Below are 25623 nucleotides of genomic sequence, written 5' to 3'. Positions count from 1 at the left end.
ATGAAGCACGCATGAGCTAAGAGGGACACCACGTTGCTCCCCCAGCCACCCTCCCCATCTCCCCATCCCCACCCGGGCCACTGGCATCCATCCCTGGGCCCAGGAGAATTCGTATTCTAGATGAGGTGCCGCCAACCCCCCCCCATGATCCTGCCCTCAGAAAGGAACGGGATGGGGATCAAGGGATCCAGAGAGGCCTGGAGGACAACCCCACACACACACCCTGTCCTGGCCTCTGGGCAGCTTGGGTGTCAGTCAGGCGCCAGGCCCAGCTCCCCACTCCTCGCCCTCACAATCCCAGCCTTTGTCCAGCCGGCCCAGGCCTGGCTGGCTCTGCATGGGCCCAAGGGCCCCTGGAAATCAGAGCAGCTGGAGCCCCACCAAGTATTTTTCCAGGCCGGGCCAGGGGCCCTCAGGAGACAGAGAAGGATGCAAAGGGAGAGGTGTTCATTCGTCCGTTTGTTCATTCATTCCTTCCTTGGACAAATAATATTTATTAAGCGCCCACTTTGTGGCAGGCACGGTACTAGGTGCAGGAGGTTCAGCGGTGGGCCCAACCCAGGCCCATACCCTCACCCATCTTATTTTCCAGATGCAAATATGTGCCAACAAAACCCCTCCTTCGCAGTGTGGGGGCTGGGCTTGGAGTATGGGGCAAGAGAGAAGTGGGGGGTGAGGATGGTAAAAGTGAGGATGCTAACGACTAAGACCTATGTACCCCAGACCTCTGCCCCTCCAAGGTGGGTGAGGTTGGAGAAAGGGGGTCACTCAGGGCTCCACCCACACGCTGCTGTTGGTCACCCGGGCCCCGAACCAGCCCTTCCAGTAGACGGAGTCCTGACCCCCGTGCTCGAAGCGGACAAAGCGGACGCCGGGCCCATAGTCGGTGAAGGTGTGCGAGATCTGGGGAGTGGAGGTAGGAGGGTCAGGTTAGGGCCCTGGTGCCTCACCCAGCCACCCCACCCCGGCGCACTTTCCCGCCTCTAGCCTCCCCTCGATTTCTCAGCCTGGGTCCCTCTTCCACACCTCTCCGCCACGTCTGCCCCGCCCTCGTTCCGTGGGCGGGGTTTCCACGAGCCCCGCCCCTCGTCCCCAGGCCCCGCCCCGCCCCGCCACCCGGAGCCTCCAGGCTCACCTGGATCCAGCCCGCTTCGTCGCTGTCTGGGGGCACGGCCACCTGCCCGCTGCTGAACTCGGCCAGCACGTCCTCGTGCTCCGACAGCAGCTTCACGGTGAGCTCGTACAGGCAGCCGGCGTCGCCGCGGCCCGAGTACCTGCCCCGAGGGAGGGAGCGAGTGCCGGCCGCGCCCTGCTGAGCCGCTACTGTGGGCCGGGCCTGCTACACGGGTTCTCATTTCCGCCCGACCCCGCCGGCCGGTACTACCAAGGTCCCCGTTTTACAGATAAGGAAACTGAGGCCACAGAGAGAAAGGACTCGCGCAAGGTCCTAACCCAACGACTACACCCCAGGTCGGCCAGACCCAACTTGAGGCTAAAGCCAGCCCACAGTGACACGTTTTGCTTTTTTGATTGCCAACATTTAGAAATCAGGAGGGGAGGAGGAGTTCCACCTTCTCCTGAAAACCCCTGGCCCACGTGACCACGACCACTAGAGTTGGGAGGCAGCGGCCCGTGGGACAGGGCAGCGGATCCAAGTTGCCCCTCACACACACACACACACACACACACACACACACACACACTCCCTCCTTCACCCCGTCCCCTTTCCCTTCCCCACAGTCCTGGCCCATCCCCACGGCTGCTCACCAGTCCTTCGCCACGATGGCCGGCTGAGTGGTGTCCAGCAGCTCCTCCCAGTAGCCCTCAGCCTGCAGGTCAACGACCTGCGCTTTGCGACACCACCTGGGGAACTGGAGTTAGGAGGGAGTGGCGGCCCCTCTCCCCCGCTTTGCCCTCCATCCCCCTTCTCCTTACTCAAAGGAGGAGGCGAAGTACTTCTTGACGCTCTCATCGTGGATGAATTCCACCCCACAGTCTCCGGGCAGGTCCTCCACCCTCCAGCCGTCCCCACCGTGCTCCACGTCGCACCAGCCCTCCAGGTCCTCTGTAGGAAGACGACAGCCCCACCCTGGTCACCCACTCCCTGCTGAGGGTGTGGCAGGGCTGGCCCTTGCTCCTATAGTTTGGGGGGAGGGGGTGCAGGGCTGGGCAACGTGGGACTTGAACGGTGGGCTGGGCAGGTGATGGTGCGGGTAGAACGGGAGGCCCTTCCTGTCCGTCCCCAGATCCTCTCTCCCTCCTGGGAGGGTCCTCCCGAGGGCCGGTGTTGCCCCAGCTCGCTGAGGGGGGAAGGACCTGGGAAAGGGGACCCCCAGAGAACAGGCAGCCAGGGAGGCAACCACACGTACAGTATGTGTTGGGGCCACCCTGCAGAGCATTGCTCCAGGGCTTTATCTCACTGAGCCCTCCAAAGCGGGCTAGCCTTGTTCCGGCCCATTTTGCAGCAGGGCAAGTTGAGCTCGCCGAGCCCCTCACCTTCCCCGCACGGATTGCGCAGCAGGTTGCGCCGCCGCTTGCTCAGGAAGTAGAACTGCTGCCAGTGGTCGCGCTCGTCCTCGGCGCCGCCCTCGGGCACCAGCCCCTCCTGCTGGCACTTGAGCAACCAGAGGGGGGCGCCGTCCACCAGCTCCTTCCAGCGCAGGCACACCAGGCGGCAGGCCTGCACCAGCTGGGCGGCCGGCAGCTCGGCCAGCACGCGCAGCAGCAGCGGCTCGGGCAGCTCGGCCAGGTACGCGGCCGCCTCCGCCGCCGCCGCCGCCGCCTCTTCCTCCTCCTCCTCCTCCTCCTCCTCCTCCTCCTCCTCCTCCTCCTCCTCCTCGGGCCGCTCCTCCCCGGCGCTCGCCTCCTGCGCGCCCGCCTCCTCCTGCTGCCCCTCCGGGCTCACCTCCTCCGGCTGGCCCACGCTCTCTGCAGGCGGGGGTGGGGCGCTGTGACTCCGCTCAGACTGTCCCCCTCCGAGCCTGAGAACCCCCGTGTGTCGGCTATCTGCCTCCCACCCAGCCTCGGGCAATCCGCAGCTGGGCCCCAAGATTCTGCGCCCTGAGACTGGTGCCCAGTGGAGGAGGTCCACCCAAGGGGGAGGGGCGGGATGAGGGCCACAGACCAGCCCCGTCCCAAGAGTGGCCTCAGAGGCCTCAGTTGTCCCTGCAGGGCCAGTAAACCTGAGAAGACACCAGCAACTGATAATATTCCTATAAGGGCATCCATCTATTGCACGAACTTGACTCCATGTATCACACATCCACTCCTTTAGCCTTACCACGACCCCCTGAGATCCCTGCTCCCCTCGCCTCCTCCGGGGAGTGCTCCCAGACTTCCCACCACGACATCTTCCCACTCTGGAGTTCCTGTCCTTCCTAGCTCTTGTCCTAGCGTGTGTTGGCTTATAAACACCTCTCTCAGGACCAGACTGAGCGTGAGAGGGCAGGAACTGGGTCTGGAACCCTCCCTGGCACACTGTCAGCAGCTAATGTTTCCTGGGCATTTAGCAAGAGCTAGGCATTGTTCTAAGCAGTTTCTTTACTCTAAATCCTTACAGCATCTCTTCCAGGCTGTTCCTACTGCCATTGCTATTTCATTGATGAGGAAGCTGAGGCGTAGAGAGGTGAAACCACCCGGGATCACACAGCAAATGAGCGGTGGGAGCCTGGACTTGAACCCAGGCAGTCCAGCTCCAGAGTCACCATTAACCACCGTGCCCTCGATAAAATAATGTATTGACTTTGGAGGCACCGTTATGAGTTTGATTTTGACTCGCCAAATGTTACACCACTGGTACGAGGGCAGGGCGGTGGCGATCTGAGGCTGAAGGGAAGGGAGCACAGGGGTTGGAACCCCCTGCCAGCCACAGCTGTATGACGTGGGGGCTCGCTAGAAGAGAGCAGGTATACGGAACAAGGAGATATAATAAATGCTGGAGAAACGAAGGTCCTTTCACTAGCTTTTTTACCTACCCCTGGCCCTCCGTTTCCTCATCTGTGAATGGGAGTAATCATTGGGCCAGGCCATTCAAACAAGCGCTGATGTTCCGATCCCCTGAGGAGAGGGCCAGGGCACTCTAAATCGTAAGGAGGGGGCAGATGTCAGGAGCTACAGGCTGGGCGGTCTCCTGGAACCCAGCCGGCCTCAGCTGGACCATCAAAATCTTGAGTAAGCAGATACTGAGCACACAGTGTCTCAGGAGGAGGAAGACACGGTGGCGAGGAGATGGGGCCACTCCGGATGATGGGGGAGGAGGGACAGTGCTCTCAGAGCTAGGATGGGGGGGGGTCCTAAGGGCTAGAGCCTGGAAAGCCCAGGCGGTGGTAGAAACAGGCCGAGCCTTGGGGGAGGAAACAGGCAGGGCCTAGACCCAAGTCTGTGTGTTGCCAGGACCCCAGCCTGTCAGTGCTTACCTCCCCCCACCACATGCGGTATGTCTCTCCTCCTGCAGTCAGACCCTCGAACTGAATCAGGGTGTACCTCTTCTTCAGAACCCAGAGCACAGTCAGTCCTCATAAATCTTACTTAGTGAATCTTATTGAGCATAACACTTTCCTTCATTAATAGCTTTTTTTTTTTTTTGCGACATCTTTATGATGTGGGGGTTTACCCTTTCTTTTTTGCCAAGAAGAAACTGAGGCCCCCGAGAGGCTTACTAGCTTCGCCCAGGAAAAATGGGTGTGCAGAGAGGAAAATGCCAGGCCCCAAAGCCACATCACCCGTTTGTCTTGCTGCCCACAGCTCTCTGGGGAGCTGGGCCCAGTGTCCTCACCTCTCCACCTTTCCCCCTGCCCTGCCCTGGCCCTGCTGGACACCTGATGCTCCCCCGAAAGGTGCACCTTGCCCGGTCCCCTCTTCTGGCCTCAGGCCTGGCACTCCAGGCCCCAGATCTGATTACAGTCCCCGCCCCCCCTTTCCAGCACACACAACTCTCCACATTGTTGCCATCGGAAAGTTATCTGGCCCCTGGAAGCTGCCTCCCAGGCTGACTCACTCACCTGCATTGGGCCCTGGAGTCCAGGGAATAGCTGAGCCCTGGGAAAACGCAGGAACCCATTCTGGGACCCTATAGAGGGTGTGGCAAGGGGGTCATGGATGGGTAGCAGGGGCTGAAGGAGCTGGGAGTTTCAGGGCTAGAGGAGAGGGGTTTGGCCTCCTGAGCGTGCATCAATATTTCTGGTGGCCTGCTCAAAGCAAGGCCCACTCTCAGATGGGCCCGATGGGGCAGGGGTGGGGGAATCTGCAGGTAGGTCTTTTTCCCACCCTGACTCAGCAGACAACCCCTAGAGGCTCAGTAGGGAGTTCAAGGGATGGGGTTGGGGGGGGGTCTCTGGTGCCAGACAAGATGACTGGGCAGTCTCTGAGGGCCCTGAGCACAGGCGAGAGCTATGCCCCAACTCTCCCTCATGGCTGGCCTGATCCCCACTGGGCAACCAGCCACCCAGTTGAAGAGCAGCCCCTCCAGCCAAGGGAGCCCAGGAGGAAGAGTGGGATGGGGTGGGGAGAGGCCGGTAACCGCAAGAAATCTATGGGGATACAGCAGCTCAAGGGCCAGAGCTGACAAATGAAAGAAGTTGATGGAAGAAAAAGGCTTGCAGCCTCCTACATCCCAGATGGGTCCCAGACCCAGACCCAACAAACCCTAGGAAGCTGACAGGCGGGAACGTGGGATTACTCCTTTGCTATTTCCCTGGTAAATAGGACCCAGGAGCCTGTCACCTCTAGAGGCCTCCAGCCAGACAGAGGGCTGCGCTCTTTTAAGACTGTCTCAAGGGCTTTGCTTGGGTGAAAGTTTGCTGCGCCTGGTGTCGGGGACCCCCTCGCTCTCTGATGTCCCCTCTCTGTAGCAGTCGCCCGCCTGCCCCGGTCTCCCCTCCCGGGCTGAGCGAGTGGATCCGGGTGGCGGCAGCTACCTGGTTCACCGTCTCCGTCCATCGCTGCGGAGGGCGGTCTTGAGAGGAGGAGGAGCCGTAGCGCTGCGGGGCTGCGGGGCTGCGGGGCTGCGGGGCTGCCAGAGTCCCGCGGCGGCGGCGAGTCCAGGCGCTGCCCGCGTCTAGGTCGGGCCCGGCTGGCCGCGCCTCTTAAAGGCCCCCGCCTCCGCCCCCGCCCCGCCTTTGGCCCGGCGCCGGGACGCCCCGCAGTCCGGAGCGGTCGGCCCCAGGCCTGAGGCTACCGGTTCCTCGGCGGCCCCGGGAGGCTGGGAAAGGTCGGGAGTCGGGTTTTTTAATGGGGGGAGGGAATCCGATTTGGGGCGTCTTCCAGCTCCCTCCAGGGGTGGCTGCTGGGAGGTGGAGGCTAGGGGGCAGCGAGTTTGGGTCAGGTGGAGGGTGCGGGGCGCGCAGTCCTGGAGGAGGGAGGGGGGCGGAGGCTCCTCCCGGCGCCCCCCCCCCAGGTAATTTTCCTACGGCGCGGGGAGGGCCGAGGGGCGGGGGCGGGGCAAGGGCGGGGTCTGGCGGGCCGGGGCGGGGCCGCACGCTCCAGCTCTGGCAGGCAAGGCCCGCTCAGCCCCACCGCTGAGAGGGACCGCGCCGCGGCGGCCGAGCGCAGGTGACGCGGGGGAGTGGGCGCGGGGAGCTCCGCGGTGGGGACGCGGGCGGGCCAGGGATCCGCGGGCGGGCGGACTGGGCGGTTTCCGGGCAGTGCGTGGAGCGAGGCCGGGTGCAGACAAGGCCCAGGCCTCGGGGGCTGCGCGGCGCGGCCGAGAGCGGCGACAGAGGCTAGAACCCGGGCTGGGGTCGCTAATCGATGCCCAGGGGTCCGAGCCCCGGCTTTGGGGGGCACTTTAAGGCCACAACGCGAGGTGGGAAGGCTGCAGGCGCGCCGGGGATCCTGAGGCTGAAGCCCAGCCGCGGGGGTGGAGGTGGGAGTATGGGAAAGGCCTTTCCCCGTCGCCCACCCCCTCTCGAGTCCCAACCGGGCAGATCATTTATTCTGTGGCCTTGAGAAGGTCTCTTGAGCTCTTTGGACCTCCGTCGGAGACAATGATAATCATCCCCCTGCCCCCAACCTTTCTCCCTCCTCCGTTTGAGGACTTGCTGGACGGTTCTGCGGTCCTGCGCATTGTTACTTACACTCTAAAGCCTGGCCCATTGGAAAAGGCTTGCTCTAGAATCAGAGAAGACTCTCTGTCCTCTGTCTGTGTCTCCTTAGCGTCGTTAGAGGCTGCTGGGAGGTGACAGTAAAATCAATCACCTTTATTTTTTTTTTAAGATTTTATTTATTTACTTGAGAAAGAGAGAGTGAGCAAGAGAGCATGAGCAGGGGCAGAGGGATCATGACCTGAGCCCAAGGCAAGCGGCTTAACCGACTGAGCCACCCAGGCACCCCCAAATCAATCACCTTTTATCAAGCATCTGCTGTGTCAGGTCATTTGAAACCATTTTAGTACCGTTCCTGGCCCCATTTTACAGAGGAGGAAACTGAGGCTCGGAGAGGCACGGTGAATTTCCTGAGATCATAAATGGCAAATACTCAGTTCTGGGGAGGGGGCCCGGTCTCTAGTGCAGCTTTTCAATAACCACAGGGGGGGCGCGTCCAGAAGCCACATGCCATGGCCGTGGGGAACATCAACGAGCTCCCCGAGAACATTCTGCTGGAGCTGTTCACGCACGTGCCCGCCCGCCACCTACTTCTGCACTGCCGCCTGGTCTGCAGCCTCTGGCGAGACCTCATTGACCTGGTGACGCTCTGGAAGCGCAAGTGCCTGCGGGAGGGCTTCATCACCGAGGACTGGGACCAGCCCGTGGCCGACTGGAAGATCTTCTACTTCCTACGCAGCCTCCACAGGAATCTCCTACACAACCCATGTGCTGAAGGTGGGGTGCAGAGTGGGTCTGGCATGCCCCCAACGCACACACTGTCATGATAGCAGCTGACTTTCATTATGCACTTACTGTGAGCCAGGCACTTTGGATGGTTTAACTCCTTTAATCCTCTCTCAATAATCCTAAAAGGTAGGTGCTGTTAGTGCTCCCATTTTTCAGATGGGCAAACTGAGGCCAAGAGTGGCATTTTTGTATTCCACCCTCATTTCCCCAATGACCTGTCCTAGGAGAGGGACTGTTGGCCAGTTGGGACTACTTGTGCCCAAGACCCAAGACCAGGAAGTCAGAGCCATAATTTGTGGGCCTAGATCCTAGACTCCAGGGCTAGGCCTCCTAGGACTGCCCCAGAGTGCAAAGGGGACTTTACTTATGGAAGAATGAGAGATCCAGTCTTCTTTCCAGCATATTACAACAACAGGTAAAACGAAACTTCTACATCATCTAGAGCTCCCTTTTCCCCTTACTGTGGCGTAACTCATCGCCTCAACACTAGGATGAGATGGGTGCCTCATTTCCCATGATGTGGGCCAAATTCTGGAGCAAAATGATAATGAAATGACTCCAAGCTGTCCAGAGCTTTCAGATGCCTGCCTCACTTGGCTCCCCAAAAGCTGTGTTCTTGACCAGCAGTTGGCATACTGTGGTCCATGAGCCAAATCTGGCCCAGAAGCTAAAAGTCGTTTTTGCAGTTTTAAATGGTTATTTAAAAAAAGAGAGAGAGAGAGAGACTGCAACAGAGATAGTATGTAGCCCACAAAACCTACAGTATTTTGGCCTTTTACAGAAAAAGTTTGCCAGCTCTTGTTCTTAACTCCAGTTTACAGAGGACAAAACCAAGGCTCAGAGAGGGAAAGCAACTTATCTAAGGTCACACAGCCCAGTACTGGTAGAGCTGGGACTAGCCCCAGATCAGATCTGTCTGGCTGGTGTCAGAGCGTTTTCTATCACAGAAGGTATCTGGTCATCCACATGGTCACATGTCTTGGGATTCCCAGTGGAAATCCCTTACCATGATGCTGGGCACACAGGAAGCATCTAATAGAAGACGGCCACTATTGATCTGCAGTGTCCCACACGGTGTCCCACAGCATGGGGCTTGAGGGCAGCTACAGAGATCCAGAGAGAGGATCTGGGAGGAAGGGGCACTTGCAAGAAAGAGACCACTGGGGGGGTGGGGGGGGTGCTTCCCTATGATGTGAATTCTGCTTTCTGGCCAGAGGGCTTTGAATTCTGGAGCCTGGACGTGAATGGAGGTGATGAGTGGAAGGTGGAGGATCTCTCTAGAGACCAGAGGAAGGAATTCCCCAATGACCAGGTCAAGAAATACTTCGTGACTTCTTATTAGTAAGATCTGAGGCTGGGGTACTGTTGGGGTTGGGGGGAAACCCAAGTCACTTCACCCCAGGGTCTCCTGCTCTGGGAAGGGCAGTCTTCGCCCCCCCCGCCCCCAGTGCCCTAGTGCTGAGCCCCAGCCCCTCCCACCCCTCTGCCCGCCCCTAGCACCTGCCTCAAGTCCCAGGTGGTGGACCTCAAGGCCGAAGGGTATTGGGAGGAGCTGATGGACACCACACGGCCGGACATCAAGGTCAAGGACTGGTGAGTGCCTGGGGCGAGGGTCTGGGGGAGGGGGGCCTGCTACTCAGGCGCCCCACCCCCACCCTGCCCCCCATCTCCAAGGCCCTGATGGGCCCTCCCTCTGCCCGCAGGTTTGCAGCCAGGCCAGACTGCGGGTCCAAGTACCAGCTGTGTGTTCAGCTCCTGTCGTCAGCACATGCACCCCTGGGGACCTTCCAGCCAGACCCGGCAACGATCCAGCAGAAGAGCGATGCCAAGTGGAGGGAGGTATGTGGGCCAGGAAGAGGGCAGGTGGCATATCGCCCAAGGCCGGGACTGCAGTCAAACAGGCCTGGGTTCAGACCCCAGCTCTGCTGCTTCTGACCTGGGCCTCAGCTGCTCAGGCTCTGAAATGATGCTGGTAAAGCCATGTTCAAAAAGGTTGACTGTTATTAGTTATAATATCGGTTATTATTACTATCTAGACCAGGGGGCCGCAAACATTTTCTTAACAGGCCAGATGCAGATATTTTAGGCTTTGTAGGCCGAGTTGTCTCTGTTACAACTACTCCACTCTTCAACTCTGCCATTGTGTGGAGAAAGCAGCTTTATGGACATGGCTGTGTTCCAATAAAACTTTATTTACAAAAACAGGCCGTGAGCCCCGAGCCATAGTTTGCCAGTCTGACGAGTGCTGTCCAGTAGAATTTTCTGCAATGAGAGAGACGGTCTGTGTCTGCAACTGTGCAGGACGGTAGTCAGTAGCCACGTGTGACTATGGAATGCTTAAAAGAGCCAGTTTCTGCTGTGATTGAGGAACTGAATTTTTAATTTTATCTAATTTTAATTAATTTCAACTTAAATAGCCACACGTGTCCAGGGATGACCGTAGTGGACATCTCTGGGCAGTTTGCAGAGTTTCCTTCAGTTCCCTTCAGTTCCCTTGAGTTGTACTTAGGTAATCCTGTGGAGTGGCCCCGGGAGGATTTTGCTCCATTTTACAGATGAGGAAACTGAGGCAGAGAGGAGAAGTGGCCTGCCCAAAATCACAGAGTTAGGACTAGAACTCAGTTCTGCTGACTCCTTGTCCAGCACTAAGATCTTGGCCCCTTCCTGACCTCTCTCCCTCCTTCCACCTGTCCCCCCCCCCCGCCCCCGCCAGGTCTCTCACACGTTCTCCAACTACCCGCCCGGCGTCCGCTACATCTGGTTTCAGCACGGCGGCGTGGACACTCACTACTGGGCCGGCTGGTACGGCCCGAGGGTCACCAACAGCAGCATCACCATCGGGCCTCCCCTGCATTGACGCCCCCCAAGCCCTGATCCGCCAAACCCTGACTGCTGTCAGAGAAGGGCTGGGTTAGGGAAGGGGAGGGGGACCAGGCTCCCCCAGACCTCCTAGTTCATCCTTGCCCCACAGTTGCCTATTTTATGGAGCCTCTCAGTTTGTGCGGCCCTCACACGCCAAGGGGGGGCCAGTGCTCTAGGCCCCAGGTCTCAACCAGTGATGACAGGGGAGGCCTGTGTCAACCCCTTTAAGAGATGGGGCCCCTGAGGTTGGGGAGGTGCAAGGTGTTCTCCCAGGCTCCTCCAAGAGTGGTCTCCAAGCTCAGATGCCAACCTAGATGTGTGTCTCTACCTTCCCCTCCTGGGCCCTTTCTCTCTGTCTCCATTGGGGGCCCTCGGAGCAGGGACAGTCAGGACATCTGGCAAGCCTGTGGCTGCCCTGCATAGTGCAGATGTTGGGAGGTGACCATGGAGCTCAGACAGATCTGGGAGTGGAAGAGGGGCTGTGCTGGCCTGTCCTCTGCCTCATTCTGCCACTTCCAAGCTCTTTGCTCTGCCCGCCTGCTCGGAGAGGCAACTTGGACCCAGAGGCTCAGGCGTAGTCGGAGATGGGCAGGGCCAAGATGGAGTGGGGGCCAGGCCAGGTCTGGACTGACCTTACTGTCAGTGAAGCCCCAGAAGTCAGATGGGTATCAGGTGGGGGCAGAATCTCCAAAAGATCCCTGGAATCCCGTGCATGATAACCCAGGGTAGGTGGGGGGAAGGATTAGACCCTGATTCTAAGAATGGGGCATGCAAGCCCTGGATGAGGTGAGTGGGTGGTTTTCAAGGACCACCTGTCCACCTCCATGCCTCGACCAGCTTCCCTGGGGCTTGAAATGCCCTATCCCACCCTTGGAACTGCCTTTCCTGAACCTCCCCACCTGCCCAACCTCACTCCTACCTCTCCCTCCTGCTGGAAGGACCCCAGTGCTCGGATTCTGCCCCTGCTGCATGCAGCTAAATAAAAGGTGTTCCTAGCCCAACTGTGTCCTGTGGTTTCTGGGAGGAAAGGCAAATTTCATGGGAAGTCCTGCCCTGGACCTGCAGAAGGTGAGCCTGTGCAGCTTCTGTCCAAGGTGCAGGGAATGGTTGACATTTCAGGAGCCAGACTATGGCAGGACCAGAGTCCCAGTACAGACCCCTTAATGAGCTGCCAACATCTCACCCCTGCAGCCCTCCAGTACTGTGAGCTTCCTCCAGAGGCGGGGCCACAAGGCCGGCGGCGGCGGCGGTGGGGGGGGGGTGGATATCTGGGTGGCCCCTGGATACACCTCATGCTGGGGCAACAGTACTCTCGCAGGCACTGCTCTCTGGTGTCTCACCTACTCTGCCAAGTGCTTTACTGACATTAGATGAAGCCAAAGCATTTAGAACCGTGTATGGCACACAGTAGGTGCTCAATGTACTGTTTAATTATCTCAGTAGTGAGCTGGATTAGGGCCTCAGCCATGGCAGGGACACCACTCACTAGCTGTATGTAAGTTAGCAAAAGACACCCTTGGGGGAGATGCAACCCTGGCGAGTTAACAAGGTGGCCTGGGCCCGGCATCCTTGGGCAGTGCACAGCCTGCACAACCCTTTTTGGTTGCCTTAAGTAGATGCTTGATGATTACTTGTTGAAGGAAGAAAGGAATTCATGACAAAAACGCAGAGAGGTTTTTACCTTTGAGTAAACTGAGGTCTCCGAGGCCATGCCCTAGTGAAAGCCAGGCTCCAGCCCGGAGTTTCAGCAATCACCCTCCGGAGAGAAGCCCGCCTCCCTCCCTATAGCGGAGGAAACTGGTGAAGAGTCCTCGGAGTGGCTCGCGCAGAGGTGGAGACTAGGTTAGGAGAAGGCTCGGAATTCCCGGAGGGAGGAGAAAGCAAAGGGAAGCGGTGGGACCCTGCTGCTGAGCCGCCGATCACCAGGAGGGGAAGACAGGTTCAGGCTACGAGGTCCGGGGAGTCCATCGCGCAGCCCCGGCAGCAGCGGAAGAAGCGGGCTGCCGGCTGAAGAAGGCTGTGGGCGGGGCGAGGCAAAGCGGTGGGCGCGGCCCCGGAGCCCGAGGGGGGCGGCCCGAGCGCGGCGCGTGACACGGGGCGGGGCGACAGCGGACGGCGCAGCGAGGGCTGCAGGCTCCAGGCCGACCCGGAGGTCCGGTCCCGCCGGGCGTCAGGTCCCGCGTCCAGGTCGCGGCCCAGCTGGGGAACGGGCTGGGCGGGGGGGGGGGGGAGGGCGCGACAGGACCGGGAAGGGCTTGGGCGTCTGACCCCGGAGGGCGGGGGCGAGGGAAGGAGGGGCGGGGCGTTAACTGAGCCCGCGGCGCAGTCTCCCGCGGCCGGGGAGTCCGGGGCCGCGGGGTGGGGGCCCGGGCGGCGCGCTGTACGCGCAGGGCAGGATCCCGCACGGCCCGGCTCTGGCTCCGACTCCCGGAAGTGCTTCCTGGGAGCGACACCCTGGCCACACACCTCACTGGTGGCGACCCGGCCCAGGGCCGATCTGGGACCTCCCGGCACCCCCACGCCCGCGGGTCCTGGGACGGGCTTTCCGAAGCCTCAGCTTCTGCTCTCGAGAAATGGGCGTAGTAACCGTGCCTGCAGGGGTCGCTGAGAAGGTCGCGACTCGGGCCGGGCATGTGGGAAGCACAGGTACCCCCGGGGTGGTGGGGGGGAGGCCTCACCCCATGCCCCATCCGTGCGCAGTCAGGCTTCGCCCTAGACCCAGGAACGGCAGAAACTAAGGAGGCTGATAACGTGCGACCAGACCCAGAGACCAGACTCTGGACGCCTCGGCGGGGAGCTCTTCGTACCTAAGTCGCCTCTAACTCTGACGCAGCGACTTTTATTTGGCCTAGACAGTGTTTTTAGAAGTTGCCAACACTTTAAACCTGACAGGTTTTGTATTTTCGAAATTGTTCAGAGTTCCTCCTGAAAAAGCAGAAGACCTAGCCACGCGGAGTTTTTACCGTCATAGCATTTTTGCACAAGGTGCAAGCACCTTATTTATTGTTCTCTGCCATGCTGAAATGCTCCTGCCTGGGCAGGAGCCAGAGGATGCGCCCACTCTCATTTTTGCTGGGATGGTAGCTTTGAGAAGTCTGTGGAGGGCTTCTTTGGCCAAGTCTCTATGGACAATGAGAAGCCTCCTCAGAGACTGTAGGTGTGGGAGGGGAATATTCCCTCCCTCTCCCACCTGTGAACAGATGAGGCCCATCTGAGTGACAGTGGCTGGCCTGCCTTCCCCCACCCCACCCCCACCTGGGGGATCCCCTTAGAGATCTAGATTCAGGCCAGGGTGGTGGCACTGTAAATTTTCCAAAACCCTTGTGCAACTCAGGTGTAGAGGGAGGAAGGTGTTCTTGGGGGCAGCTAACTACAACCATTGGAGAGTGTTTTCGCGCCAACCTTAGAGTAGAAGTAATGATGCTCTGGAGCACTTTTCTGCCAGCCGGGTGCTAAATGCTTTACTTGTACTAACTCAGTCCTCCCGGCCCTGCTGAGGTCGGGACAGTTGCTTGCTCCTGCTACGGCTCCCCAGCTAACCACTGCAAGCCAGGATTCAACCCCCCGGCAGTCTTGCTGAGGGTCCGTTAATCGGCTTTGCAGTTTCTGAGCATTTCAAAGTGGGCTCTGGCCTGATGCCCCAACCAGAATGGAGTGGCAGGCGCTCCTCACTGGGGTGTTTTATTACATCTGGCTTCCAGGCCAATGTGAGCAATTTGGGGAGAGGAAGTTGGTTTTAGCACTAGCTAAATGACTTAATGAAGCTGTGACGTAGAATGTAAAATCTTTATTACACCCCCAGACTAACTGAATTCCCAGCACTAAAATAACCTGACCACAAATTCCTGCAGAGCTCAGACAACAGCGTGGCCTCGGCAAGGTCTGCCAGTTCACTGGGCCCAACAACTTAAAATTAAGCGATTATTTTTTTTTAACAAGGGGATGGGGGGCCTCTTTAAATATTAACGCCTAAAGTCTTTATTAACATTTTTATTACACTCTTCCAAATGTGTGCAACGTGTGTGACTGCTCCATATTTTGTCCTGGAAGAAGGCTCCAGCCCCTCTTGTTTCACCAAAGAAAGAGGATGAAGAGCCCCCGGCCCAGGTCCCTGGAAATCTGAGGGCTCCACCTCCTTGGTCAGGGCTCATAACCACTGTTGCCCCTCACAGGCCTGTGGGCGCCCGCTCCCTCCCCACCAGCCATGGCCCTAGTCAGCATCAACGAGCTCCCCGAGAACATTCTGCTGGAGCTGTTCACGCACGTGCCCGCCCACCACCTACTTCTGCACTGCCGCCTGGTCTGCAGCCTCTGGCGAGACCTCATTGACCTGGTGACGCTCTGGAAGCGCAAGTGCCTGCGGGACGGCTTCATCACCAAGGACTGGGACCAGCCCGTGGCCGACTGGAAGATCTTCTACTTCCTGTGCAGTCTCCGCCGGAACCTCCTGCGCAACCCATGTGCTGAAGGTGGGCTGGGGGCTGCCCCGGGCTGGCTCCCTCGCTGGCTCCCTCCCTTTTCCTGAAACTCAGGGCCTTTGCCCCTGCGATTCCCACACTATCTGGAATGTTCTCTCACACCCCTGACACCGGACCACACGCTCTTGGTTCCTCCTCATTCTTCAGGTCTCAGTTCAGACACCTGCCCTGGGCCCCCATCTGGAGACTGTGCTCCCCCACCTCTATCCTGTCCATTCCATTTAGTTCCTTCGTAGCACTTTCGTAACCTGTAATTGCCTGTTGTATCTCGTGGTTTTTGTTTTTGTTTTTGTTTTCTCTGCTACAAACTCCAAGGTCCAGGGGCCTAATGGGTCTTGTTTGCCACTCTACACCCAGTGTCCACAATGACGCCTTCACACATCCGGTGCTCGAAAAACGTTTGTTGAATGAATGAACAAACTGCACGTTCACCTTTCCCTCTCTAGCTCAGTCTAAGCTGCCTGACATGTTTGGAGGGCGTCCTCTGTACCAGGCGCTGGACTTCACCCGGCTGAGGACTTCACCCGGCTGTGGGCTTCACAAATGTCATTATCCTCCCACTGTCCCCATTACCCAGAGGAAGGAAAGGAGGATTTCCAGAGGTGACTGCAATCACATCATTTGAGGCCCCTGTTTAACTTGTAATGTTCTCTTGTACTTGCCAGGGTCTTTTTCCTTCACTGAGCACCCACTGCCCACCAGGCTTCTTGCTGGGCTACGGCAACAATTAACAGAGGCATAGTTTGTACACTTAGAGTCCCTGTCGTGTCGATTTTCTCTCTTGATCCTCACAAGGACCTGGGGAGTTGGCCAAATAAGTAGGGTTGGCTCCATTTTATAGATGGGGAGTGTTAGGCCATGGTGAGGATCCTACCCAAAGGTCTGGAACTGCCCAGTTGCCGGGGCCTGGTCCTGACCGATGAAGGGCCTCAGGCCCCTCTCAGAGGCCCCATAGACCGTGGCTCAGACACTCCGTCTCTCTGCCTGCCCCAGATTCCACTCAGAAGCTGCCCAGCCGGGCCACCAGCTCAGCTCACACAGCTCCACAGAGCCCCCCTGCAGCCCGGATGTGCACTGGGCTGGGGGCTGGCAGCCATCAGTCCGGCCTTGCTTGGATCTCTCCTTGGGCCTAAGCGAGGCACAGCCCCACTCCTGGATTTCTGTGTCACTCCTCTGGTTCTCTCCTGGCAGGCCCCAGGGCACCCGGGGAATAGGTGTGGGCTCGTAGGAGAGGGAGCAATTTGGAAAAGCTCCCTTGGTGATTGTTCTGGAAAGCCTTGGCAGGGAAACACTGCTGGGTTTTTTTAAGGTCCTCTTGGCTCAGTCTGAAGGGGGAGACCAGAACCTACAAGCCAACCTGGTGGGGATCACGAATACGGGGTTCCTGCGTGCCACCAGCACCAAGGATGCCCACCTTCACAGTTATCCCTCCCACCCTGGGCAGAGGGGGTCAGGGCTGGCACAGCTGCAAACCCAGAAAACCAGTCCTTGGGCCCCCTCGGATCTCAGTTAGCTAGTTAGGGTGTTGGGAAATGTCAGTCATCAAGTAAGTGGTCTGCATTGGGACAAACTGACATTAGTCACCAAGGACAGAAATATATCACAGGCCCTTCATAACTTCCTGTTTTGAGAACTGAAACTTTGGTATTTCCCAGAGCCCCTCAGCAACATGAAAGGAAGGAAAGGCTAGTTTAGAATTTTTGGTAATACTTTTTTTTTCCCCCAGCTTCATGCTAGGAGTCAAGCCATTCAGGAACAGAGTGGGAGGGGGAGGGGGAGGGTCCCAGATCAGAGCTGATATGGCAGGGACAGGTGGAAACGTGTTAGAGGAAGGGCACTCTGTAGGGGTGCTCTGAGCCACAGCTGGGGTGCACCCTTGAGATGTGAGCATGAGCAAACCCTGCCTTAACCCCCTTCCTCCCTCCCTGGCCCAGGTGGGCAGGACCGGACTGGACATTTACACAGGAGATCTGACCTCGGCTTCTGTTTTTCCCTAGAGGATATGACATCCTGGCAAATTGACTCCAATGGGGGAGACCACTGGAGGGTGGAGAGCCTCCCTGGAGACCATGGGACAAATTTTCCGGACTCCAAAGTCAAGAAGTACTTTGTCACATCTTTTGAGTAAGATAAACAACCGAGCTGGTGGTTTTGAGGGGGAGAGGGGTCAGGACTCCTTTTGCCAAATCTCAGGCCTAAGTGAGGGCCTCCCTGTGCAGCTGGAGGAAAGTGGTTCCCAGACGGGCTCAGCGTCTCTGCTTTCCATGAGCAGGAGTACTCAGTGGCCAGGATTAATAGCAGTGGCGGGGGGTGGGGGGGTGGGTAGTAATCTGAGGCCGCTGGGAGCCACTGGGTGATTAGGGTAAGTCAGAGGTGTGTGCAGCTTCCTCATCTAGGAACAGGAATTCACGGAGGTGCCCTCATCGGGGCCCTTGAACTAGGATCACGTGCCACCTAGGCACAAGTGGGTCAGAGCCCCTGCGCCAGCCAGAGGCAGCGGTCCTGCAGCAGTCAGGGGACACTGCTGGGGCCTGGCCATGCAAAGCACACCCGGGAATGTAAGCCTTTCTTTTTGCTCCACAGGATGTGCCTCAAGTCCCAGCTGGTGGACCTCAAGGCCGAGGGCTACTGGGAGGAGCTGCTAGACACATTCCGGCCTGAAATCGAGGTTAAGGACTGGTGAGTGGGGCTCGGGCCATGCTCTGCATCCTTCCCTCTTCCTGCGGACATCTATAGGCAGTGCCCACTCTGTGCCCGGCAGTGTCCTAGGGTAGGGGCAGCCCCAGGAGCCAGCACTTGCTCATTCCGCACCTCCTGGCCTGCCACCCTGCATCAGCAAATGCTAATTCCAGCTCACAGATGGGCAGACTGAGGCCTAGAGATAAGTTGTCACAAACAGGTACTAGAGCAACAGAGGCAGCAGGACCCAGCCTCCCTGGACCTCACTCCCACGCCTTCTGCCCATCTGCCTCCCCTAGTCCCTTCACTGTGCATCCCTCAGCTCTTTCCCAGGCTCCTGCTCTGTGCCCAGAGCTGTGCAAGGCCCCAGGGCCACCACTCTAAGGGGAAGGGGTGGGGTCTGAGGAGCGTGCAGAGCTGCAGAGGGGTGGACAGCAGGGCTGAGCAGAGGGTGAGCTCTGTACCAGCCCCCATCACACAGGCCACCCCTTGAATCTCCCAGAATCCCCAGTCAGATCCGTTATCACGTACAGGAAGCACAGCTCCCACAGCCCAGGATCTTATCTCTGTGGAGCGCCTTTTGCTTTGTTAAGGGGACGTCTTCACTGGACACCCAGAAGGGTTGCCACTTTGCTCTGATGTGGCCCCGCCCAGAGATTGCTCACCCCGGGGGCACAGCTGGGCCTCAGGAGCAGAGCAGGGCAATCCAACTCAGAGCGCCAGTCTATGGGTCTGCTGCCTGCCCTCCTCCAGGGTCACCTTCTGTCCGGGGGTGTACAGTCCTGAGCCCCACCCTCTCCCAGGTTCGCTGCCAGGGCAGACTGTGGCTGTACCTACCACATCCGAGTCCAGCTGGTCTCAGACAACTACATCGTCCTGGCCTCCTTCGAGCCCCCGCCCGTGACTATCGATCAGTGGAACAATGCCAAGTGGACTGAGGTGAGGCCCCACCTGCTTGCCCCTCGCCACCCACTTCTCGGAGCCCCTGCCTTCCAGCCTGCCTGGCTCTCCCTTGCAGGACCTGGCGCTTCCCCTTTCCCCTCTCCAGTGGAGTGATCACCCCATCTTTTCCCCTCCCCAGTCCTCGTGATCACTTCTTCCTCTTCCCTCCTCCCAGGTCTCCCACACTTTCTCGGATTACCCCTCAGGGGTCCGCCACATCCTCTTCCAGCATGGGGGCAAGGACACCCAATTCTGGGCAGGCTGGTACGGGCCCCGCATCACCAACAGCAGCATCACTATCAGCCCTAAGATGACCAGGGACCCAGCCCCCTCCACAGCTCAGCCTGAGACCATGCAGGGGCAGGAGAAGGCTGCCCGCCCGCCCTCCTCACTTCGTCTCCACAGGCCCTTCTGACAGTCTGTCATCTGATGGCCATTCATCCGTCCTCTGTCTGGGCCACCAACTTCCAAAGGTCCCCTCCAGCTGAGCCTGTCGTGGGCAGTGAGGGCCCCTGCCCCGGGAGCTCCTGCCCCAGTTCCAACCTTGGGCAAACCCACCACAGGGAGTTTGTGGTAACTCCCTGTCATATGCGCTGACATTTTGTGACAATAAATGTTTTCAGTAAAACCAGCCTGGGGTTGGGTCTAGTGGTGGGGGCCCTTGGCACTTTGGCAGCGAAGCTGCCCCTCCTCCCAGGTTAATTTGGCTGTTCCTGTACCTCCCACTCCAGTTAGTGACAGCCCAGCTCTGCCCTTGGGGCCCTTTATTGAAGCAAATCACAGCACAGTATTTGAGACAAACAGTGTTGGCCGGCCAAATCCCAGGAGGCGGAGGTAAGAAATCAAGGTCCGAGCATCCTTCCCTGCCCTCCTGGGGGGAGCTTCTCCATGAAGGCAACCAGACCTGAGCAGTGCCGCGCAGGAGGGTGGGTGGTCCATACACAGAGGCAATAAGAGCACTTGGAATCAGAGTGGCCCTACAGCACTTCCCGAGGCTGGGGGCCCCCAATGTCCAACAGTTGTAGCATCCATGGTGGGGGCAGGCACACCCTCAGCTGCTTTTATGAGCTCGCTCTTCCACGTAGAGCTGCATCTGGTAGGCAGGAATACACAGCCAAGGTCAGGAGGACGGCCGCGGCACCTCCTCAGGAGGGCCCAGAAGCCCCTGGCAGACAGATCTCTGCCGAAGGTTGGGGTTGTGTGTGAATACCTGCCTTATACCAGGTATTCCCTGGTCATCTCCTCCAAGCCTTGAGCCATACATAAGCTTCTGGCAAGGCCTCAGCATACCTTCAGTAAAGCCTACCAGGTCCCCATGCAGCTCACCTTTAAAATGTCTGACGTCATCGTTTTTAGTGGTATCAGCCGGGGGTCGTGCATGTGGACATCCTGCTCATCTGCCAGGATCCAGGGAAAGTCCTAGGGAGGGGACCAAAGGAAGGGGGTGAAAGGGGGCTAGACCGTGGCCTGCCCTCACTTCGCTACCCCCTCTCCTCTCCAGAGCTGGGGTCCTCAGACTTCGGGGAGCAGCAGAATCACTAGGGAACTCCCAGCATGACAGATGTCCAGCTTCTTCCTCCTGAGAGGCCGAGTCTACAGATCCGAGCTGGGCTGGGAACCCAAGTGATTTAACCAGGCCCAAGCACCAATTCTGAAACTGGTGGGCAAAGACCATCCCCACCCCACCCCACCCCCGAGAACTGCCGCTGAGCTGGCAGCCCCAGGACGAGGCTCCACCCTCCTCTATGCTGAGTGCCCAGGTGGGCCAATGACAAGCACGTGGCCACACAGTTAACACACGACAAAAAGCCACTGGATGCCAGGCACTGCCATAAGCAAGGTAATGAGGGCACTGTCAGCGACAGCCCTGCCTACTCTGGTTTTCAGAGCCTCCCAGCTGTTGTCGCCCTGCCCAGCTTCCCTGACCAGTCTCATCTCACCTTGATGACCTGAATCTTCTCCATATTGCGAGTGGCAGCTTCTCTCGTGTGCACTAAGACTGTGAAGGTACAGCCTGAAGAGGCAAGAGTTTGGTCAGGGCCAGGCCACCTCATGCCCGCCACTGGGCGTAGCCTCTTCCCACCTCCCTGGCTGGCTCGGCAGCCCCCCAGAGGAGAAGAGTGGAAACCAAGTGCCAGGACAAGACACGGTCAGTCGGGAGACTGAAGCCAGGTGGAAATCAGGGTAGCTTCCTGGAGGAGGTGGACTTTCAGAGAGGTTCTAAAAGGCAGGAAGAGTGGCGGTTTGCTGCAGCTAAGTAGGGCCCTGAGAACGCACACCAAGCCAAGGGAGCTGTGGGCATGCCCGAGGATGAGGGCGTGGGGATGAGCACACCTGGGGGGTTGTGGTCCAGGACAGCATCACATACACTGATCTTCAGGATGAAGGCTCGGAGCAGCTGCTCCACGTGAGACAGCAGGGAATCTGAGCTGGGAAGAGAAAAGGAGGATGTCCCATCACACTGGCGCCCCCTCCCACCAGCAGGCAGTCAACCCTGGAAGCAGACCCCGGGGGTCCAGAGCCCCTCTCTGCTTCTGAGTGTGTTGGCTCCTAAACGCCTGGCTACCTATCTTGTCTACACAGTTAAAATCATCTGGAGAGCTGAAAACCAATGTCAAGTCCCATCCCAAACTAAGTCCAAATGGGCCATAGGGAGCCCCTGTAGGTCCTTCTAATATGCAGCCCAGGCTGAGAACAAGGACACAGCCCAAGCCTCTTCATACCCCAGGACACCAAGCCAGGAATGGACAGGGCTTGCCCGAGGCTACACAGCAAGTGGAGAAAGATTCCAGTGGCCTGACCAGCCAATACCCTTGCCCAAGGGCAGCTTCTGGTTGCCTATGGACTGGACGCTTGACTGGGAAGGCAGAAAACTGGGTCTGTGTCCTGGCTCTGCCACCATTTGGGTGATCCTGGGTAGCTCATGTCATTTCTCTGGTCCTTGGTTTCTCCATCTATAAAATGAGGTTAGGACTAGCCATTTAGCAACCCTATGATTTTCCAGGTGTGGACATCACAGAGGCTACAGGGAGAGCACTGGGTGGCTAGCTGTGGCTCAGCTGCTAACAGGCCTTGTTAGGATGGCGTGCCTTGCCGTTCTCTTTACCAAGCTCCCTGGAGGAGGTGGGCTTTCAGAGGGGCTCTGAAAGGCAGGAAGGAAGAGAGGCAGCTTGGTGCAGCCAAGGAGGGACCTGAGAATGTGGACCAAGCCAAGGTATTCAGGGGCTGCCCTAAAGGGGTGAACGTGAGGGCTGTTTCTAGGGACCTCACACCAACCAGCCAGAAGACCAGGGAGAGGCAGCTTACCTGATGGACAGCAATGGAGGCTGGGTGATTTCAAAGACGAATTTCTCCACTGGGCGGTGCTCTTTGTCCAAAATTACCACCACCACTTTCTCCACATCATTCTGCAAGGACAGGAATCCCCTACTCCAGAACAGGGTAACCCACCCACCACCACCACCTCCCTGCCCAAGGAAGGATGGGAAGGGCACACTCACAGCCCCACTCAGCTTCGAGGCTAAGGGTCCCTGAGAGCCCAGAAGGTTTGAGAAGTTCAAGTAGGCACCCCCTGGCATGAGTGGTACAGACTGAGAGGGGAGAGGACACCTGGCCCCATGGGGGTACATCTCAGAGAGCAGGACAAAACAGAAGGAGGAAATTCTGAGGGGCCAAGCCCAGACAGAAATTGGGGACGGGGAGAGAAACAGATGTGGGGAAAAACCCAGAACCCTCTGGGGCAGGCCCCACTCAGCCAACTCCACTAACCAGGGCTCCCAGGCCCAGCACACACGAATGTGGCTCCCGTGCCCTGAGGTCTGTCCCTGGGCAGGGGTGGTCTCCAGGATATAGGAGACAGGCTTTTGGGTGTAGAGTCATGGGGACCCCGCACAGTCCCAGCATCACCCCATCCCGGAGCATTGGAGCAGACTGGGGGGGAGGTGGGCTGGGGGACTTGGTGCCCTCACCTTCTCCAGGAGTGGCTTGACACAGTGCAAGGTGTCCTGGATATACTGGTTCAGCTCTGGGTGGCAGGACATCTGCATACAACCCCATGATGGCTCATGAGGCCCGAAGCACCAACGGGGAAACCACCCGACACCCCTCCAGGAGCCCAGGGAGGGAGGCCAGCAGTTCCCTAGGGCTCCCCACCCAGGACACTGACTTCCCATCATGGGGCTAAGAACTGGAATTATCCAGAGAGAGGGAGAAGTTAGAAGATAAGAATTTAGTCTCAACATTAGCACTTAATATAGCATTGGGGGTTTCTAATGTGGGGTCCGTGGGCTCCTCCAGAAGCTGAGAAGTCCCTAAATCGTGTGTATTTGGGCATGTAGGCATTTTTCCCAGAGAAGGGATCCAAAAATATAATCAATTTTAAAAAACTGAGAATCTGGGGGTGCCTGGGTGGCTCAGTTGTTGAGCGTCTGCCTTCGGCTCAGGTCATGATCACAGGGTCCTGGGATCGAGCCCTGCATCGGGCTCCCTGCTCGGCAGGAGGCCTGCTTCTCCATCTCCCACTCCCACTGCTTGTGTTCCCTCTCTCGCTGAGTCTCTCTCTATCAAATAAATAAATAAATAAAACCTAAAAAAAAAAAAAAACCACTGAGAATCTGGAACTAAGAGCTACGTGGCCTCAGGTAAATCACTTAACTTCTCTGAGCTTTACGTACTTCATCTGTGGAAGATCTCGTAAAGACAAAGTGAGGAGTGAGAGAAGCACCCAGTACACAGCAGGTGCTCAGTAAATGCTATTCTGTTTTCCTTTTCCTTGTATATCCTTCAAGCTTCCACCACCTTCCGGTATTGGGTCATTCATTTATTCTAACGTTTACTGAGTGCCTTCTAAGGGGCTGGCACTTCTAGAGAGTGGGGACAGGGGAACATATATTTACTGCTTTGTCTGCCTTTTGACCTAAGACAACCCATTACAATGGGGGCAGAGAGAAGGTACCTGAGGTTTATACGAATCACCTCCTCAAAGCAACCATTCACCAGCCTCAGGAGCTCTTTTAAATACAACCATGCCCCAGGGGCAACTCTGATCTCAGGGCCTGGTCTCTAACTTGGGGCAAAGGGAACTCAAGTTCAGAGGGGACAGAAAACTGCAGTAGGGGTGGGAGGCTGTCAGGCTGTCAGCTGCGGCTGGGAACTGGAAAGCAAGGCCAGGCCGCTGGGGAGAAGAGGGGGAGAGGGGCTGAGCCTGCAAGTGGAGGACGGTTCAAAAATCCACCCTCTACCCTCCTTGAGGTTCGGGGGTGACCCAGTGGCCCCAGCCCAGACGTGGGGGCTCACCTGGACAGGCACGTTGTACTTCTTACGCTTCTGGAAGATGCCCACCGGGTAGACCTCGCGCACGTAGAGGATGAGATGCACGGCCACCTCCAGGAACTCGCACAGCACGTCGGCCACCACTGCGAGGGGACAGAAGCCAGTGAGCTCGGAAAGCCCGCCGGCCCAGGCCCTCCCTCGCCCCCCACCCCGGGTCCACAGGCTCCGCCTCCCTACCTTGACCAAAGTTGAGGTCCTGGCGCGTGAGTGTGGTCATCCTTACCGCCACCTAGGGAGTGGGGCAGCAGTGGGGGCTAGTTCCAAGGGGCCAGGCAGCCGCAGGGTCCGCCCGCCTCCACTGCCCCTCCCCTCCGTCTGGGGGGAATCCGGGCAGGACGCCCCCCCTTCACACAGAATCGGGGCGGCTGGAAAGGACCCCCCCCACGCTGGCAACATAGCTCGGGGACATCAGTTGCGCCCCGATCAGCCTGTCTACTGGCCCTCTCGCCCTGCCGCCTCGGTGGGTAGGAAAGGCCAGAGCTGTGTTCGCAAAAAGGGCATGGCCACAGAGGGATCAGCGGGTTGCGCAGGCCCACGAGCGTAAAACGGGACGCGCGGAGAGCGAAACTAGGCTGGAATAAGACTCCCCCCCGCTCTTCCTGGCCGGAAACCTCCTCGGAGAGAACCCCGCCCCTCTCCCCTCCCCCGGTACCGGCTCCGGCCTCGGGGCCCGGCTCGGGGCCCGGCCCCAGCGCGGGAAACCACCGACCCGACCGCTCGCGCCTCCCGCTCAACCAGGGGCCTGGAGGCCGCTCGATGACGTCCGCGGCCCTCGCCAGGTCCTAGTGACCGCCTCCGGCCACGCCCACTTCCCCCGCGCAGCCAACCGTGGTGGCGGGAGGGAGGGGCAGCCGGAGGGGCGGGGCCTGTGAGGGGCGGGGCCCGGCCTCGGCGCCTAGATGCCCGCGCCCGAGGAGGCTGAGACTGCGTCGCGCCGCTTCCCTTCGGTTTGGGGTGGGCGCGAAAAAAGACACCTTTGCAGATCGCTACGCTCCCCAGGCCATTTCTCTCGCTTTGGGAAGCTCTGAGAGGGGACGGATGGGTGTTGCTGGTGAGGACCAGGTGGAGGGCACAGCTGGGGACTAAAGACAGCGACATCTACTGCTAGCCCCAGAGTCACCATCCCCGGACCTCAGGGCCCAACCGAAAGCGAATCCGCCGGCTCTGGGGGCGGGGACAGCAGAAGACAGGGTGCCCTAACCTGCCCGAATCACACATCTATTGAGGGAGGGGATGCGTGGAGTTGTCCTCGGCCACTAGAGACACGGACCCTGGAAGGGCTGAGAGGCCCCTGGGATATAAGAATAGTAATATTAAAATCAACACCAACATTTATCTGTCAAGAACTGATTTCTTTAATTCCCTCATTAACCCTCAGAGCTAAGCACCCATTTTCCAGCCCCACTTCATAGATGGTAAACAGGCTTAGAGATGTTCCCTAATTTGACAAAATCACACAGCTGGTAAACACACCTAGTTCTGACTTCTAATCTGACTCCAGG

At 58.4% G+C, this 25623-nt stretch overlaps 4 protein-coding genes across 10 annotated transcripts; 2 read left to right on the top strand and 2 right to left on the bottom strand.

The window, feature by feature from the left end:
• Nucleotides 1-278: 278 nt before the first annotated feature.
• FBXO2 (F-box protein 2) lies at nucleotides 279-6050 on the bottom strand. The gene is made up of 6 exons (XM_045899160.3): nucleotides 5916-6050; nucleotides 2497-2928; nucleotides 1936-2065; nucleotides 1768-1863; nucleotides 1136-1274; nucleotides 279-903 (listed from the first exon to the last, which is right to left on the bottom strand). The coding sequence occupies exons 1-6, from the start codon at nucleotides 5935-5937 to the stop codon at nucleotides 769-771; spliced, it is 954 nt and encodes a 317-aa protein (XP_045755116.3). The 5' UTR covers nucleotides 5938-6050; the 3' UTR covers nucleotides 279-768.
• A 23-nt stretch (nucleotides 6051-6073) lies between these two features.
• On the top strand, nucleotides 6074-11709 carry FBXO44 (F-box protein 44). Of its 5 annotated transcripts, none has more exons than XM_064589935.1 (6): nucleotides 6074-6208; nucleotides 7526-7817; nucleotides 9044-9170; nucleotides 9327-9422; nucleotides 9533-9668; nucleotides 10543-11709. In XM_064589935.1, the coding sequence occupies exons 2-6, from the start codon at nucleotides 7553-7555 to the stop codon at nucleotides 10684-10686; spliced, it is 768 nt and encodes a 255-aa protein (XP_064446005.1). In that variant the 5' UTR covers nucleotides 6074-6208; nucleotides 7526-7552; the 3' UTR covers nucleotides 10687-11709. The 5 variants fall into 5 exon arrangements, with proteins under 5 accessions (XP_064446005.1, XP_064446006.1, XP_045754658.1 ...); XM_064589936.1 differs by lacking the exon at nucleotides 6074-6208 and adding an exon at nucleotides 6439-6549 and having other exon boundaries at nucleotides 9044-9141; nucleotides 9504-9668; XM_045898702.3 differs by lacking the exon at nucleotides 6074-6208 and adding an exon at nucleotides 6441-6549 and having other exon boundaries at nucleotides 9044-9141.
• A 1050-nt stretch (nucleotides 11710-12759) lies between these two features.
• FBXO6 (F-box protein 6) lies at nucleotides 12760-19421 on the top strand. Of its 2 annotated transcripts, none has more exons than XM_045898699.3 (6): nucleotides 12760-12878; nucleotides 14864-15160; nucleotides 17167-17293; nucleotides 17753-17848; nucleotides 18652-18787; nucleotides 18966-19421. In XM_045898699.3, exons 2-6 carry the CDS (start codon nucleotides 14896-14898, stop codon nucleotides 19203-19205), a joined length of 864 nt encoding a protein of 287 aa, XP_045754655.1. In that variant the 5' UTR covers nucleotides 12760-12878; nucleotides 14864-14895; the 3' UTR covers nucleotides 19206-19421. The 2 variants fall into 2 exon arrangements, with proteins under 2 accessions (XP_045754655.1, XP_064446003.1); XM_064589933.1 differs by lacking the exon at nucleotides 12760-12878 and adding an exon at nucleotides 13055-13337.
• Nucleotides 19422-19539: 118 nt separating this feature from the next.
• On the bottom strand, nucleotides 19540-24929 carry MAD2L2 (mitotic arrest deficient 2 like 2). 2 transcript variants are annotated; one of them, XM_045898700.3, is made up of 9 exons: nucleotides 24774-24928; nucleotides 24299-24350; nucleotides 24086-24204; nucleotides 22759-22830; nucleotides 22097-22197; nucleotides 21125-21219; nucleotides 20731-20804; nucleotides 20117-20209; nucleotides 19540-19883 (listed from the first exon to the last, which is right to left on the bottom strand). In XM_045898700.3, the coding sequence occupies exons 2-9, from the start codon at nucleotides 24336-24338 to the stop codon at nucleotides 19842-19844; spliced, it is 636 nt and encodes a 211-aa protein (XP_045754656.1). In that variant the 5' UTR covers nucleotides 24339-24350; nucleotides 24774-24928; the 3' UTR covers nucleotides 19540-19841. The 2 variants fall into 2 exon arrangements, with proteins under 2 accessions (XP_045754656.1, XP_064446004.1); XM_064589934.1 differs by lacking the exon at nucleotides 22759-22830 and having other exon boundaries at nucleotides 24774-24929.
• Between the last annotated feature and the right edge of the window lie 694 nt (nucleotides 24930-25623).

The sequence above is a fragment of the Mirounga angustirostris genome, unplaced genomic scaffold (assembly GCF_029215605.1).
Source record: "Mirounga angustirostris isolate CCGP_5_RB_7025 unplaced genomic scaffold, mMirAng1.0.hap1 SCAF_4, whole genome shotgun sequence".
Classification (NCBI taxonomy): Eukaryota; Metazoa; Chordata; class Mammalia; order Carnivora; family Phocidae; genus Mirounga; species Mirounga angustirostris.
This window is presented reverse-complemented; position numbering and strand designations above follow the sequence as displayed.

Excerpts from the sequence above, each read along its gene's own strand:
- FBXO2 (XM_045899160.3), bottom strand. The coding sequence starts at position 5,937 with ATGGACGGAGACGGTGAACCAG. Across the intron at positions 2,066-2,496 it reads GCGCAATCCGTGCGGGGAAG|AGGACCTGGAGGGCTGGTGC; the intron begins GTGAGGGGCTCG and ends GTCTTCCTACAG. Across the intron at positions 904-1,135 it reads ACGAAGCGGGCTGGATCCAG|ATCTCGCACACCTTCACCGA; the intron begins GTGAGCCTGGAG and ends TCCACTCCCCAG.
- FBXO44 (XM_064589935.1), top strand. The coding sequence starts at position 7,553 with ATGGCCGTGGGGAACATCAACGAGCTCCCCGAGAACATTCTGCTGGAG. Across the intron at positions 9,171-9,326 it reads TACTTCGTGACTTCTTATTA|CACCTGCCTCAAGTCCCAGG; the intron begins GTAAGATCTGAG and ends GCCCGCCCCTAG. Across the intron at positions 9,669-10,542 it reads GCGATGCCAAGTGGAGGGAG|GTCTCTCACACGTTCTCCAA; the intron begins GTATGTGGGCCA and ends CGCCCCCGCCAG.
- FBXO6 (XM_064589933.1), top strand. The coding sequence starts at position 13,265 with ATGGGCGTAGTAACCGTGCCTGCAGGGGTCGCTGAGAAGGTCGCGACT. Across the intron at positions 15,161-17,166 it reads GCGCAACCCATGTGCTGAAG|AGGATATGACATCCTGGCAA; the intron begins GTGGGCTGGGGG and ends GTTTTTCCCTAG. Across the intron at positions 17,849-18,651 it reads GAAATCGAGGTTAAGGACTG|GTTCGCTGCCAGGGCAGACT; the intron begins GTGAGTGGGGCT and ends ACCCTCTCCCAG.
- MAD2L2 (XM_045898700.3), bottom strand. The coding sequence starts at position 24,338 with ATGACCACACTCACGCGCCAGGACCTCAACTTTGGTCAAG. Across the intron at positions 21,220-22,096 it reads CCTCCATTGCTGTCCATCAG|CTCAGATTCCCTGCTGTCTC; the intron begins GTAAGCTGCCTC and ends TTCTCTTCCCAG. Across the intron at positions 20,805-21,124 it reads CCTGGACCACAACCCCCCAG|GCTGTACCTTCACAGTCTTA; the intron begins GTGTGCTCATCC and ends TTGCCTCTTCAG.